General features: G+C 40.6%; 2 protein-coding genes across 20 annotated transcripts in view; one reads left to right on the top strand and one right to left on the bottom strand.

Annotated features, from left to right (window-relative positions):
- WAPL (WAPL cohesin release factor) overlaps nt 1–16,408 on the top strand; it is a 133,363-nt gene that overhangs the window by 26,500 nt on the left and 90,455 nt on the right. The window lies entirely within an intron of this gene.
- OPN4 (opsin 4) overlaps nt 1–16,408 on the bottom strand; it is a 41,733-nt gene that overhangs the window by 15,188 nt on the left and 10,137 nt on the right. For 3 of the 19 annotated variants that reach the window (XM_064430126.1, XM_064430120.1, XM_064430116.1), the window contains 3 exons: nt 8,136–8,646; nt 7,672–7,785; nt 1,401–1,543 (listed from right to left, as the gene is read on the bottom strand). In XM_064430126.1, the coding sequence (XP_064286196.1) occupies nt 1,401–1,543; nt 7,672–7,785; nt 8,136–8,162 (284 nt within the window). In that variant the 5' untranslated portion in view covers nt 8,163–8,646. Of the gene's footprint in view, nt 1–1,400; nt 1,544–6,714; nt 7,119–7,671; nt 7,786–8,135; nt 8,874–8,995; nt 9,163–16,408 lie in introns of those variants that run through there. The other 16 variants (XM_064430125.1, XM_064430124.1, XM_064430123.1 and 13 more) reach the window with 12 other exon arrangements.

Genomic DNA, 16,408 nt, shown 5'->3' with positions numbered 1-16,408 from the left:
AAACTCAGTCTTTAAAGGAGCAATACGCAGCCTTCAGTGTATTCTGCCTGCTTTTGTTATTCATAATATTACACTACCATGTTTTAAAGGGTACACATGAAAACTCAACCAAGAGCTCTTCATTTTGGGCCTCAGTGTAACTACTTAGCTCCTTTTTCAATTACAGTCTTAGACATAATAGAAAAATAGGTGAATAAACCATGGCTCTTTGCCCTGGTCCAGAATCAATCACTAGGACCACCAACCCCTTTCTGTCAATTTAGGAGCAAGGATATATTAGTAAGTGCTTATGGGTTGTTTGTAGTCTGTGAAGTCACTGAACACATTTCTGTTTCAGGCAGCTGGTTCTCTTATGGTTTGTCATTACCCGAGGCTGCTTTATAAGCATGTAAACTGTTTTCTGAATTTCTGATGTACTTGTTACTTAGCTATCAGTATCCCTTTCTTTGTATCACCTCAAATGAAGACAAGCTGTGTCCTGAAGTGAAAGTGCCATAACTGGATTTCCTGTATGGGACCATCCAAAGAGCTAAGCTGGCTCATGTACTTCATCCTCACATGCCTGATCTGCATGCCAACACCTTTGCTCGTCTTAAGGCCACAGCAATTCTCGCTTAAGTATGCCATTCTACTCTGAATGAATGTGCTGAAACCTACTGCCCATAAGTACAGGCTTGAGACCAAGACAACTTCCATCTACACTCCAGTGATCTAAGTTAGCACAGCCAAATTATCCTATAATTTGTTGCTGTTATTTTGGTTTGTTACATCTGTGCCTAAAGACCAATCAAATAGTAGAAGTTTACTGGCTTGAACATCATGTCAATGCTCTGCTTCAGTGTGACAAATCAGACAGAGAATGAGGAGTGAACAGGAATGGTGAGCATATGACATTGTCAGAGATCCAATTTCCCTCAGATAGAAAAGTTGGAATGTGGCTTCAGTTAAAAGGAAACAAGCCAAGTGATGGAAAATGTGAAAAAAAATGGGACATGGCCACTATGAACAGTGGGGGGAAGAAAGAAGCTACTAATATGAAACAGGAGGAAGGAAACAGCTATAGAGCAGATTTATGAGGTACAGAGGTGCAAACCAGCCCAGTTCAATGCAGACACGGCCAGTAGAAAAAAATTCACTAACATTTCTGCTTCGACTGCATTTCTTCAGCTTGGAATATCTAGGTGGTTCTTTGCAATCCTACTAACAATTTTGCTATGGCTGTGATTAATGGTAAGAAGTCAAAGGGAAATGGCAGGTTGCCACTTTTCCTGCAGCAATGTCTCTTGGTGCATTTTACTCTGCCAGTGAAAAAGTCTGACATTATTCCTGGACTGTGTTTGCGGCACACAGGTCAAGTTCATACATTTGAATATTTAAAAAGACCTTCAAAAGAAACGTACCTGCAGAAAGCATAGAAGACCAGGAAATTACCCAGAGTTCCTGTAATCCCCACTAGAAGGATGACAACTCCAATTGTATAATGGGCATGGTCTGGAACATCCACTGTGGGAAAGGCACGAGGAGCATCTTGCACTGTCATCTTCTGTGGAGCAAATAAGAGGTCATAGGTATATTGCCAAACTTTTCTGAATAAGCTGGAATGTGCTTCTCTGGAAGGGAAAATGGTCAAGAGTGCAAAAAGACAACAAGCAAAAAAAGTCAGAATACATTCAAATTCCGTTTACTGTTGATCATCTTTGGAGCATAAATATGCCATCAGCAGTGCAAAGGCAAAGGATGGTTTGTATGCTTACTGTCAATATAGAATTTTGGTGAAGAAAAGCAACCTATTCTCTCCCAAAAGAAAAATAAGGACATAGAGGAGAAAAGACACAGGAAGGGACCTGTTTCATTGCATCTGATATCAGGTAATGCAGTATTTAACAACAAATAAACTTCCTATATATTTAATTTCAGGAAAGTTTCTGTATCTGTGAAGTACAATTTCTGTTGTCCTCTGACATCACAGACTAGACTTCTCTAAGTAGAAATGTTCTATGGATAAATAGGCATTTACTCCTTTAGCACTATGGCCACTTCATTTTCCCCCACTGAATAACACTGCAATTTGAGCTGGCCTCAAGAGCTGATTACCAAAAGCCTGGCAGCTTGAATAAGAGTCTTTTGGAAACTAAATTAAGGATCAGAAAAACTAAACCACAATTCCTTTATACCTTATGCCTGGTTTCCACACCAGTTCTGGTTTTGGTCTGCCTGAATCAAGGTATTTTTCTCTCTGTGAAGTATTTCATAAACCACTTGACTGAAGCATTTGTGTTTTAATCAGTTAATAACTCACAGCAGAATTCAGTAGCCAAGACTGAAAATTGCAGTATTGGAAATGGGTATTTTTGGACAATAGAAGTGGACATTACTTCTAAATGCATCTGTGAGGTTGGGCTGAGGTTATTACAGGCAATGTGGATTTAAAACCAATGTGCCAGTAGCAAGAGGTGAACCCCAGGAGTGCCTGGAATTCTGGATGAGATTGCTTTGTGTGCTGAAGATCTGCCCACAGCAATCCTCAACCACCAGAGTGCACTCCCTGGGTTTCTACATTAGCAGCAATGAAATGCTGGACAAATACTCTGATTTTAGAGAAAGAAAATGTAGTTCTGGCTGTTACTGTAATTGGAGCAAAATGTTAAGTTTGATGCACTAACTGAATGACAGTATCACAGCATTTATAGTTCAGGTTCCTGCAGCAAAGTGGAAGTTGGCATAACATCATTACCATCAATGGGCATCTTGCCCAGCTAGAAATTGCTGTGCTCAACACGCTGCCAGTAAACTAACTAACAAAAATAATCCCATACTAATAGCAAGTGGATAGGGAGAGTCTGAGATAAAACTCTTTCAAGAAAATGAGATCAGGTGTTCTTTGGTTTGGGTTGGTTTTATTTCTTCTTAGTCTTGTGGCTAGAACATTTTTAAACAGCTGTTCTGCAGGGAGTTAATTATGATTATTAGTGGAATGGAGATCTCTGATGTTTTTTCCCTGTAGCTATCCATTTAATCAGAACTAGATCAATGTAATAGAATTGAAGCAACTAAAGGAGTTTGTTTTGGCTATGAAGAACAGATCAAAGTGTCTTTAATTTGTATTAAATTTGTGGAGCACTAAGGACAAGGAAAAATTTGAAAGATAAATATAAATAGACAGAAATCACAAGAGAGGCAAAATTAGTTAAGGGAAATTAGAAGACTTTAAAATCACTTGTTAATGAAACAAGTTCAGAATCAATAAAAGTGTCAAGTGTGAGAAAAAAAGAATAATATTTATACTGGAGCGGTGCTAGGGCATAAATTATAAAACTACAGATATGATCAGGAAAAGGTGTGGCAAAAGGAATAAATTAGCATTACAGTGTGGAGTTCCTGTAGGCCTTGAATTTTTACCAGAGGCTACAACTCAGCTGTTCTCTAAGAGATAAAAATCTCTTACTAAAAAAAAGTAGTTTCACTATTTTCATTGGAAATACAATTATTATTTTTTACGTCAAAGAAAGGTACTAGTTGATCAAGAAGGCATTAGATCAGGCACTAAGCACTTCAAATCCTTCACTAAGTTGCATACATACACACAGCTTCCATAGGAGAAGACAAAAATACATGCCTGTATCGAGTTCAGCCCTCTGCCTTCTGCAGTAATCAAAAGAAAGAACAGGGAGAAAAAGATAGTGCTTGAGAAAATCAGGTCAGCATGATAATCAAGAAATCAGATAATTCCCAAAGCCTTTCTCTATTTAGTTTCTGCAGTGCATTAGCCCTGTTTATTCTGTCTTCTATTATCATCACACAGTACAAGTACTTGGTTGGCAGGGGAGAATAAAAATCCCCCTGTTGCAATCCATATTGTAGTACTTGTCCTTTGAGAATACTCTGAACAACTACTTTGGTTGCAGTGATAATGCACAGCAGAGTTGCCTTGCATGTTTTGTGTTCACTCTTCTTTCTGTAAGCACCTCATAATGAAGATATTTAGACTGGGACTAGCTCTATTTAACATTTTGTTGGCAATATGGACAGTGGGATCGAGGGCACTCCCAGCTGCTTTGCTAATGACCCCCAGCTGTGTCAATATGCTGGAGGGAAGAGATTCCATCTTGGAGAGGGACCTGGACAGGCTTGAGAGGTCAGACCATGCAGAACTCATGACGTCCAACAAGGCCATGGGCAAGGTCCTCCGTGTGGGTCAGGACAATTCCAAGCACAAATAGAGGCTAAGTGAAAAAGGGATTGGAAGCAGCCCTGGGGAGAGGGTCTTGGGGGTTCATAGGATCATAGAATGGTTTAGGTCAGAAGGGACCTTAAAGATCCTCTAGTTCCAACACCTCTGCCATGGGCAGGGACACCTTCCACTATCCCAGGTTACTCAGAGCCCCATCCAGCCCGGCCTTGGACACTTCCAGGGATGGGGCATCCACAGCTTCCCTGGGCAATGTGTTTCACATCCTCACAGTAAGGAATGTCTTCTAAATATCTAATCTAAACCTACCCTCTTTCAAGTTTGAACACATTACCCCTTGTTCTATCTCTATGTCCTTGTAAAACTTCCCCATCGAATTCCCTCGTAGTCCCTTCAGGTACTGGAAGGCTGTTCTAAGGTCCCCTCAAAGCCATCTCTTCCCTAGGCTCAACAAACACAACTCTCTCAGCCTTTAGCCAAGATTAAAAGCAGGTTTTATAACTTCATTTGGGTGCATATGAAAACAGGCCTTTTGCTAGAGCTGTGTAAGAATTCATGTTTTTGATTTCTGGAAGGCATATCATTTATTATTTGTTTACACTACAGTTTTGCAGAATCAATTTGAGAAGTGCCACACTGGGTCAGAAAAGCATCCCTGACAAAACACCAGCCTCCTTTAGCCAGGGCTGGGCATTTCATAGATACCAAATGTACATAAGAAACAGTGATGTGCAAATTTAATTTTAAGAAGAGTCTTAATAATTGGTTTGTACCCTAAAACAGTGTTATTATTCATTGGAAAGGAAAATCTTAGTCCTCCACAAATTTTAATCCTCCATATATAGTTGTAATCCTTTGCTAAATCCTACTCTGTCATTTGCCTCAGCAGATGCAGAGTCAAGTTATGGAGATGCTCTGTGTCAATGTGTTTCTTTCTGGCAGGTTTAAGTGTGTCCTTGTGGAAGCACTAGAGTAGGGGGAAGCAGCTAGGTTTAATGAAGTTTGCCTTCTTAAAATGCTTATTGTTTTCCCTAAAGGAATATTTGTGTACTGCCTCCAACAAAACAGCTAAAACAGAATTGTGTTTTCAGTTGTCCTGCAGTAAACTTGCATGAGACTTGCAAACTTGAGATGCTTTCTGGGAGTTTGGAGAAAAGCAAATGTTTTATAGATTAAGATGTCTAAATCCTTGCTGCAGCACAATATGGAGCCTCATTATTCTATATTTATGACCTGCTGCCACAGTTGCTTGCAAGGGAGACAGAATTCTTCCTTGAGGGACAATCTGAGGAACCAGCTTGCTTCTTAAGGAAGAGACAGACTAAGGCTTGGTGCAAGCAGAGAAGGAGTAACAATTAATCAGCCACAGGGCAGATTCATTAAGGCACATAGGGCAGAACTTGTATTTCACTGTAAAGTTTGTCAAGACCCTTCAAGACACTAATCTGAGGACAGTTGAAAGGATAAAGGAACTCCTTTGCAATCCAAACCAAAATCATGATTCCTAAGTGATTTGTCCAGGTAAGAAGGAAGTCTAGACCAGATATTAAACCCAGGAATATTTGATGCCTGTATCTGTTTTGTCTTGGGAATCCATTATCATACAGTTTCCTAAAGAAAATGTTTTCTAAATATTTAATTAATAATTGATTAAATAAGAAAACCCAAATGAACCAAACCAGCTAACCTCTGAATAACTTCTAGTTGAAGATACACCATTTCTGAAGTCCAACACACATCACCATAGCATGAGAAAAGTATTTCTGTATAAGTGATAAAAGGACAGCATTCCAAAACTGGAATTCAGCTATTACTGAGAAAAAAAAATCTGTTCTTTTTCAGAGTGAGGAAACAAAATCATATCTCAAGTACCGTTGACTTGGAGATGTTTATTTCTGAAGTCCTACTAAAGCTAACAGTGATGAAGGTAGGAGCAAGGCCCTACAAGCAAATACTCATAGAAAATAATATCTAATATAGCCTACTTCTCACAGTCTCACAATAGCAAGACTATAAGATCAGGTTTAGTTATAGCTACACGGAAAGAAGAAATCATCATAAGGTCATTTGGGCATTTGAACATGTTTCAGTGCTGATTCTGATTGATTGATTTGTATGACATCAATTCTAAAGCCAGGAGCAGAAAAAACTATGTCAAAGACATTTTTTCAACTACTTCTGCCTGAGTATGGCAGAAGGATTGTATCTAATTTGGTGTAAAACAAGATAACAAAAAGGGGAAGAAAAGAGGAGTGCTATGTGGTTGCTTTTATGAATTCCTCTAACTTCAAACTGTAGGCACTGATTTTGCAGGAATAGTGTTACAATAGAAGAGAAGCCAGTTCCAAAACATTGCAAGTTTTGGAAGTCCAATGTGAACTTTGGCAACATAACAAGTTTCTTTGTTCCTAATTTTCCTACAAATGCAGGTAAGGAAGCCACTTATTTACACAGTATGACTTATACAACCTATGTCAGGCCTTTTACATTACAACAAATGACATAATTTAGAAAAACTATCTGACCAGAAACACTGTAATTTCCTGGGGTTCCTCGTGTGGTGTTTCTACAAGAGGCCTCAAACAAGTGATAGCACCTTTTCCTTCGCAGGTCCTTTCTCTGGTTTCTGAGCTTGCCTCTGTGGGCACTTGCCCTGCAATGACAGGCAGCACAGAGAGGAGTGTAATCCCCCTCAATTATGGTTTCAGCAGGGTGACGTTGACTGCTAAGCCCTCTTTCCAGTAGACAGCAGGGCTTTCCATGGATGATGCTTGCCCTGTTGAGCAATTTGGATAGCAGATTTTGTATCCTATCTTCCGGATTTAATCTCAGCCACAAGCAGCACACACTGCTTTCATTCCTGAAACTCTCTTCAGCCAGCCTTTGTGTCAAGTTAAAATGCAAAATTTTGGTGATACAGACACTTGACCTACGGAGAGGGAAAGAGACAGCTAATGAGAATGTTCAGCAGAACATGGAAAAGATCAATTTTTAATTTTCCAGTGTAAATCACTGTGTCCCCAGAATCCTTTTCCATTTTGCCATGCACTCTCCAGTCCCTTTTCTCCCTCCCTGCTACCTTCTGCTATCCTTTTTCACCTGTTATCCATTTAATTTAGCCTTTTAAGTGCTTTGGCTCAGGACAGTTCCTTGTTTATTTTTTTTTGTAATATACTGCAGATATCCAAGTTTTATTAAAAAATAGATTTTAAAAACTTTAAAAATTAGATTGGTTCATGTTTTTATTATAAACTTTTAAACAGACTTTAGTAAAAACAGCACATGGTGAGAGACAAAGCCAGGAAGAGGAATTCTGAATTCCTTTGGTTCAGGCTTGTGGGGTGAGATGGAGAAAATTTTTAGCAGACAAAAAATTCCATCCTCAAGTGTCATTACAACAGATTCACAGACTTCACACTTCCAAGGAAAATGTCTTTCTCTTTAGTATATAAAAACTCAGAAGGAGCTTTGATAGGACTTACCTGAGAAAACCTTCCAAAAAACTTTCTTGGGCAACTGCACATAACTCTTTTAACATTTACATAAGCACTCCACTGCACTTTCAGATTATTACAGAAATTATGGGGATTTCCACCCTAAATAACAACAGAAGAGAGCATTGTGTTTGAACTGCTAAGCAGCAGTTTAATGTACAAGAACATCTTGTTTTGATAGTTTGCAGCATCTTTGATGCACTTTGCCATTAGACATTCCTGCCTGTCTTCTGCCCATGCAACTCTGCTGAAAAACACTGCTTGTGTAGCCCTTTCTGCATGAAATAAATAGTTAAAGCAATAAAAAGATTTATAAGTTTTCATTATGTTGTTATTACATTACAGCATAAAATGTGTACATGCTCCTTAACTGTCCATTTACAGTGCTATAAATGCCAGCCTTGCCAGAGATCTAGACCATGCTACAGCTTTAAGTGACAGAAAACACTTACTGTTGGGGCTCTAAGAAGCAGATCCATCCGTGTGTAGGCATTGGCTTCTGAGTCATTCCATGCATTGTGGGACTCCACAGTTTTGGTGCTCTTGGTGTCCTCAGAGGGAAAAAAAGATCCTCTTCTGATTGGGCTGATTATTCAGGTGAACAAAATCTAAGCAAAAACCAAGACAGAAGAGCTGTCCTCTGAATTTAAGCCAGCCACTTTACCTTTGTGTGTGTGAAGCAGGTTATTGGATTCTTTGGAATGGTGTGAGATGCAGTGCAGAGTTTCTCACTAGAGCTTCAGATTGCTTCAGTCCATCAGCTCAGCAAAGGGCAGCAGCAGCGGCTTCCATTTAAATACAGGAGAGGGCAGAGTCTGCACATGCCCAGTTTGCAGCTTGTTCCATCTGATTCCAGCTTCACTTTAATGACAGTATAAAACTGATGCTCACTTGTAAGTGCTGGTATCTCTGTTTTGCCTTTGACCAATTTATGTCTGAAATTTAATGCTATTCCCACTATCACTGTATGAAGACAAAGAACTAAAAAGGTGGAGTTCAATCTGTCTTAAATATACAGTTCTTTTTCACCATATTGGTGAGTTAGTTTTTGTAGTCTGCTTTTAAAGAAGATGCATGTGTACAGTTCCACTGAAACTGTCAGAACTCAAATAGATTCTGATATTTAACAATGTGCTTGTATGCACTTCTGCCTTGTAGAATTAAGGTCATGGTTGTTTGTTGGTCTACTTCTAAAAATAAACAAAACATAGGGATAAAATCTGAAATCTGACATCATCCTTTTCTGCTCTTTAGTTAAAAAAAAAACAACAAACCAACAAAAAAACCCCCCAAAAAAGCCCCGCACAAATACCTTAGGTGGAAAACAGCAAATATCCACCTGTTTCATGAGTTGCCTGCTTTCTTTCCAGCTGTGTTTAGGTAAAGTACACATGAACAGATTCTCATTCACACAAATCTGGCTTTACGTTCCACTGTGCAAAGACATGAATTGCTGAATTCCCAGTTGAAGGCCCATGACTGTTGTAAAGCGAAGTTTGATTGCAACAGAGAATTAGGCACAGTGTGTGAAAAAACTCTTCTAGCAGATACTGAAGCCTAAGTATCACAGAGTTTAGGCCTTCCACCCACTGTCCAAATGACCCTGATGCAAGCTATTATCTTCACTGCAGTTGGTATTAAAAATAGATGGTGTGAACTGTTACTGGAAAGCCTTTGTGAGAAGGCTGTGTTAGTAATGGTGGGAACTGCATTCCCCCAGCTCTCTGCACATGTACCTTTCCTTAAATGAACACCTGCAGTACCTAACCATAAACTGAAGGATTGCATTTCTTTGTGTGAATGGGAGCCGAGCCTCTAATGAAAGGCACTCGTCTATAGTGTTGCAGTTTCCCTTAATGGTCATTTAAGGAGGGAAGCAATCCTTTTGACACTCATTTAAGGACAGAAACAATCCTTGTTGTCACCAGGCCACTGAACATTAACCAGCAGAGACACTCCTTAGACTCTACAGGTTCTCAAACCATGACACCCTAAGAATAATTATTAGCAGGTCCATTGTGAAAGGCAGATTTCATCAAGTGTCTGTGCTCTGCAGTGTTAGTAGATGCAACCAAGCCAGATTTAAACCAGCTGTGGCAGAACTGCACCCAGAGATGGCTGATCCACTGACTAGTTTCACCTTTGCCAGTGTTTGAGATTCTGTGGTCACTTTGTAGAGCGCGCTCTTTCTGTCTCTCTTTGTGACACATGAATATCAGGGCAATGGTGGATGTGACATTAATGTACAAGCTTCAAAAGACTATTAATGTGATCTCTAAATCACCCCTTCTGTGCATGCACAGTGCTTGCACCATAAGGATGCTGCAGCAAACAATGGACATTTTGGGGGGCAGGACCTTTTCGGAAGATAATTTTGCAATTTACTACTAGTCAGGAGATGCCATTACAGAAAGCCACAATGTGAAACTGGCAAAGGCTTGTACTATCTCCAAATGAAGTTTATCAAGGAGTAGAGCAGAAAGTACAGAAATGATTGACATGCAGAGAAATGAGACAATGGTAGGTCTCCCGTGCATAAACTCTGTACTCAAAGGAGTTGCACAGTTACATCCTGATCTTGTCAAACTGATAAGACAAAGTTTCAGACATACAATCTTCAAGAAAAGCATAAGTACTAGATCAGATGTGATCTTTGACTTGACATTCTCATTTTCATTGCTTAGATCCTCTTAGTTTTCTGCTTTATGTCTTAGTTTTGGACAATGCCAACATTCAATCTGCTTACGTACAGCTTGTACATAAAGTTCTCCTTTTCCCTGGAAGACAAGTGACATTTTACTTCCTTATTCCCTCTTATCTTAACAATGAGTTAATGCACTGAAAATATTTTGTTTCCAGGTAGTCTGGAAGCACCGACTTTTTTTGGCAGTTTAAGGGAGCCTGTAATATGATTGGCAGAGTAATCAAATCACAGAATATATATTTTTGAAAGTAAATTAGACATTATAGAAGCTGTCTTCCGGCTTCATTAGATTTGGTGTTGGTATACATGCCTTTGCAGAGAGATTACTTTGATTAGTTCAGCAGTTCCTGAAAGCATATTATGAAAGAATATACAGTGTAAAGGAGAGAAAGAAAGTTTTCCCACTGGGAAGCAGATGCTAGTCCAAAGAGGGCTACTCATTTGGTATCCTTCCTTAGCCTTAGGACTCTGCTTCTCTGAATGCTAGGCTCTTGCAAGCTAGGGAAACTGTTTCTGAAAATGGGACCCTAACACTCAAATTCATGGCCAGTGGAGATGTTCTCATATGATGGTAGTTGTGTGATCCTTTATTATGGCCAATTGCCAGAGGCAGTTCAGCTGCCCTGTGTTATGTGGGATGACTCCAGTTCCAATGAAGGAGAGGAATCATCCTACAACTGTACAAGGTTAGAAGTATGAGACATCTCATTCTCTGTCCCTAGGGCTTAGGAAGTCAGACAAAAACATGTAGCAAATCACAAAACTTTTTTTCTTTCAGGTTTTCTTTGCTTTAAAAGATATCTGTTAAACCAGAGGGAACAGTTCTAAGTATTCTGTTGAGCAATAATTGTTTTTCTCTACAGTTAAGGCTATTTCACTTGAAGTTAATCATAACATTAGACTTGTGGATCAGGGGGGAAATTTGGCCTCTTTTTCTCTTGTTTATTCTCTACCAAAGGCTTACCTCTGTTGTATTTCTGGGAAGCCTAAAGGAGAAAACATATCATTTTATGACTCCAGGTACTTTCCAAAGGCATCAGCTCATTCTAAAGCATTCCAACATTTTTGCCACAAGTTCAGTGTGTGAAATATGCAAAGTTCACCTGGCTTATGGCCCAGGTCTGAATTGCCCTCCAGTAACTTCTAAAGAAAGGAAAACCTGCCTAGCATTAATCTCTCAGAATTCTGTCACATGAAACTATGGTGAGAACAGCCTTCCCACCTTGAGAGTCCTGTTTTCGGCTGGATCCCAACTGCCTACCAAGTTACTCCATCCCTCCCTCATCTTCAGCAGGATGAGGAGGGAAGGAGAAAATAAGATAGAAAAAACCTGTGGCTCATGATAATGGCAGTTTAATAAAAGCAAAGATTGTGCATGGAAGCAGAGGAAAATAAAATAATTATTCTCTACTTCCCATCAGCAGGAGTTGGCCAGCCAGTACCCAGGAAGCAGGGCCTCAGCAGGCACAGCAGTTATCACAGAAAACAAACATTGTCATAACAAATGCCTCCTGCATCCTCCTGTCTCTTAGCTTTCCTTGCTGAGCAGACATCAGAATGACATGGAATATCCCTTTGGTCAGCTGGATCTGCTGTCCTGGCAATGGCCCCTGCCGAGGTCTGGCCCACTCCCAGCCCACAGGCAAGGGAGGAATGCTGGAGAGGCAGCATTGCTGCAGTGCCAGCACTGCTCAGGCAGAGCCAAAGCACTGGGGTGTGAGCAGCACCTTCCTAGGTACAGCTCAGGGAGGGCAGAATGAGCTCTGGCTCAGGCAGACCCAAGGCAACCTCTTGCTGCTGACAATTTACTTCTGTTCACGGTTTTTTTATAAATTACAGGCAAAATTAGCAGAAAGACCACAGACTCTGGGACCCTTCCAGGAAACTGAGAAAATTGTCTAACAGAAAAAGGGAAAGATAATGTCTGGATAAAATTTAATTAAAGTCCAAATGAGTATAAGATTTCTTTCACAATAATGGGAAAAGAACTAATTTTCCTCTTCTTTGGCTGGGAGCTGTGGGGGGAATTAGGTGTTAGCTCATCTCCAGGAATAGAGTGCACTGCAAGAACAGGTAATCTGCTGCCTACAAGATAAACAGGCTGCTTTTGGGAAATGCTGGGAGAGTTAAAAGACCAGGGCCATGGTCAGCTAGGCTTTAATGACTTTGAGGCACCTTTAAAAAGGTTCACCTGGGCTTCTTTCTGAAAGATCACCTAGGTTTTCAAGGTCAGCATAAGGAAAGAAGAACAGACTACTCAGAAATGGGAAAGGTGAAGCCCCACTTTTCTTTGAGTGCAGACACAGGTCTGGGATGTGAGTTAGCACAAAGGAGGCATTCACAAAACAAAGTTGCTTGGTATTGTTAATAAGTTGAGTGATTGTATTTTTTTTCCTGATTGTGATGTGGGGAATAATAGCAACAATTCCTGAAAACATCTTGGGGAAGACAGTTCTCAGTGCTCAAAATATGCTCTGATTGCCCTCTTGACATGCTAGGTAATTCTATGAGTGAGGACAAAGGGAAGAACTATCGATTTTTCATTTGAGTGTCCATTTATTTGCAGTAGCTGCCTCTCAAAAGGCAAAATCACACTATAAAATATGAGTCCACAGCAGCCTTCCCCACACAGCTCTCCCTGGATAGTGTTGAGCCCTGAGTATCTCATTTGGTATTGCTTCTCAGTGGCTGCAACACCTGAAAACATGTTTCTCTCAGAAGCATTTTTAGGCCCTAATATTTTACTGGTACCTGCAACAAATATATCCGCTCAGATATGCAGGTGAAAACTGGTTACTTGTTTTACAAAAAACTCTGGTTTCAACCATCTGTGTTCTTTTTGCCTTTTAACAGCTAAGATCTGTCAGAGGGGAGCTCTCCCACTTCGTAGCTGTTCTCAGAGAGTGCACTGCAATTTTTGGCACCCCAAATAAGACAGGGAGAGAGCTGTGCAATAAATATCTTCTGTGTGCTCTATTAATCATAAAAATTAAATTTAGTTCTTCATGCCTGCAACAACTTGGCAAGGGGACAGGAAGCAAGAAGACCCTTAGTAAATAATATTGCTAAACTGAATACAAAGTTCTGTATGGCCTTTCATGGGAGCATACTCTTGGGACTCCTCAAAGATCAACAGAAAAAATAGAAAACAGTGAATCAAATCAGCATGGTTTCTATTGTGCTGTGGAAGTGAATAATTCACCTCATGGGTAGTTCTAATTTTGTAGGGTAGCCTAGATCTATGGTGAACAGTAAAGGCACAAACTCTAGGGTGCAGCCAGCAAGCTCTAACTCTGGGCTGTTTAGCCCCACAGCAGGAGAGGGAGAATCCCAGGGCTGGGCCAAGTACAGAAGGGCCAGACCAGAAAGGATGGTTTAGAAGTCCCTTTAAACACAAGATTTTTTTCTTATACTTAGCAAAACCAAAACTTTTTCCACTGAGATGAAAAGATTCCATCAGTGATCTCTCCAACAGTCTGAATGTAGCCCTGTAAATGGCGTTAGGCTGCAAATCTATGGCAAGGCACACTCCAGCAGCTTCTCTGCCCGAGTTCCCCCAGTTGTGCTTCCAGCTTCTCCTGGGGGTTCATGGCTTCAAGGGCAGCTAGCTTGAAAAGGTCAGCCCACCTCTGTTCCCTCTTGTCCTTCCTCACAGCATCTAAACACAAAGTAGTTGCACAATGAGTTCTCAAAACCAGCCAGGTTGGATTTGCAGTGCCTCCAAAAAAAGCCTCTTAACCCTGACTTGTGGAGTGAGCCCTCAGATTCATCCTTCCCTGTCTCCTATGGCTTAACCTCTTTGCAAAGCCTACCCTTCTCCAAGGAACTCTGGTTAGCCCAACTCTTTTCAAACAGTTCCAGCTGGAAGCTTCCCTACTTCTAGTTCTCAAATAAGAGCTCTCACCTTCTCACATGTGTGAACTAAAGCCAATTGTGCTGGTGCAGCTTAGTGCCTACTGTTGGCAGGGAAAAATCATATTTAAAAACAATTGAAAAGTTGCTGTATCATTGCAGAAAAACGCCCCATCTTTTTGGCAATACTTAGATACAAAACTTAAAGAAAATTTCCCTTGCCCCTTGGTAAACCATGTCTCTATCACATGCAAGTCAGTCTACAGTGGGCTGAAATGTGGGACCAGCATATGGTGGTGTCGAAGCTGCTTTGTAATTTTTGCTGAAAGCAGACATTATGAAAGATTTGCTCATGCAGAGATACAGCAGAATGGTGTGTTTCCCAGCTACTATACTATGCCAATAAGAGGAGGATTATTAACATGGAAGGGGTGAGAAATAAAATTGCAGGGAAATTGTATCAAGCATTTTCCCCCTACTGAAATGCTGGCTGCCACTAGAGGTGCACACAGGGCCTGTGGCAGACAGCAGTGCCAGGATTTGGTCAGCACTGGCAGAGAACTTGTACTGCTTACAGGAAGAACTGCTGGGACTGTTTGGTTTTTGATGGTTGGTTTTTGACTCCCATCTGCTTCTGTGGTAGTTACCTATGAAATATACAGAACTCCGTGGCTTGAGCCTCTTGTGGGAGGGCCTGCAGAAATATCTTGCCAGGTAAGACAGAGGACAGTAATGGAGAGAGATCTCTGAGGAACAGACTAAGGAAAGATGAACATTATGAAGCAATTTTTATCCACACACAGCAATCAAGATATTTGAGAAATAATAGTTCATGATAACCAGAGGGTAAACAAAGTGTGATACCACTTGGTATTAAAGAATTCTCATTTTTCTCCTTAGATAATAGCACTATTGTCCACAATTTATCTGCAGAGAATACATTTGCTGCCCTGATGCTATACAATTACTTTTTCTGCCACACAAATCTTGTCTTACAACATCTCTGTGAAAGAAATCTTATCGTTTCAAGAAATACCATCAGTGGTCATGTAGGTGAAAAAAAGCAAACCACAATTCTCAAGTCAGTAGTGGGAGAAAATTCTGTTGGTGCACTAATAAGCAGCAGGCATCTCAAATCTCAGCAGATTCAAGCCATTGCAGCTGCCCTGTTTTGCTGTTCTAGACTGCGCTGTGCCCACTGCTTTCAGAAACTGGAGCAGCATGAGAACAAAGAAACAGACCACTCACATCACTGAATTTTCAAAATCTTGTATTTGAATTGTTTCTGAAAAGAGCCTATGAGCATGTGAAAATTAAAATTGCTAGAGAATATTTTAGCTGAGTCTGTAAGAAATTTCAGTGTCCTACACAAGACGAAAGAGCCAGCAGTAGCCTGCACCAAATTCTGCTTCAGCTGCAAGTGTGTACAAGATTTGGGCAGGATTCTGTAATGGCCACTGAGAACAGAGACATTATGAGGAGTTTGCCCCTGTTGCAACTTGAAACTCCTCACACAAAGTCTGAAATCAAACAGACCTAACGCTTAAGCTAGAGCAGAATGCAGTGCAGATATACTATCAGAGGTTCTCAGTGTACAGAAGTGTAAAGCCATATGTCTGTTTCTTTATAAACTCTTCTGCTAGGGCTGTCATCCAGCCTGTTATCACCGTGGACTCTGATTTCCCAAGTGTCCACACAAGGCCTCTAAATGAACACATTCTTCTATGTTCAGCTCTGAAGTGTGGCCTTTCTTAATACCTACTCTGCTAAATGCCTCCTCTGGATCCTCAGTGGCTTCTGTTTCAGTTGCTATGACATCCTTTTACTCCTGCCTTAATTAATGGAAAGTACAGGGCAGTTATCACAAGTGTGCAGACAGGATGCAAGTGTGCAAGTGAGACTGTGTACAGCTTAGTCTAATCCCCTTTCATTTTGATCCTATCCTCTCCCAGCTCCCTTCTTTGACTGTTGTTGCCCTGCATCCCCTTCTTTGACAACCCTCCACCCTTCTTTTCTCTCAAATCAGATATATATTCTGGTTTTCACTTTTAAAAGCCTCGACAGATTCTTTAGCTCCACCTTAGCTGTCATCTCTCAGACAGCTCTGGCTTGCCAGCTCTCTCATCCTGTCAGCCAGTGATGCCCATTTCCATCATTCCCTGAACCGTT

The sequence above is a fragment of the Passer domesticus genome, chromosome 8 (assembly GCF_036417665.1).
Source record: "Passer domesticus isolate bPasDom1 chromosome 8, bPasDom1.hap1, whole genome shotgun sequence".
In the NCBI taxonomy this organism is placed as follows: Eukaryota; Metazoa; Chordata; class Aves; order Passeriformes; family Passeridae; genus Passer; species Passer domesticus.
Note: the sequence above shows the minus strand (reverse complement) of the source record. Positions and strands in the feature narration are given on the sequence as shown.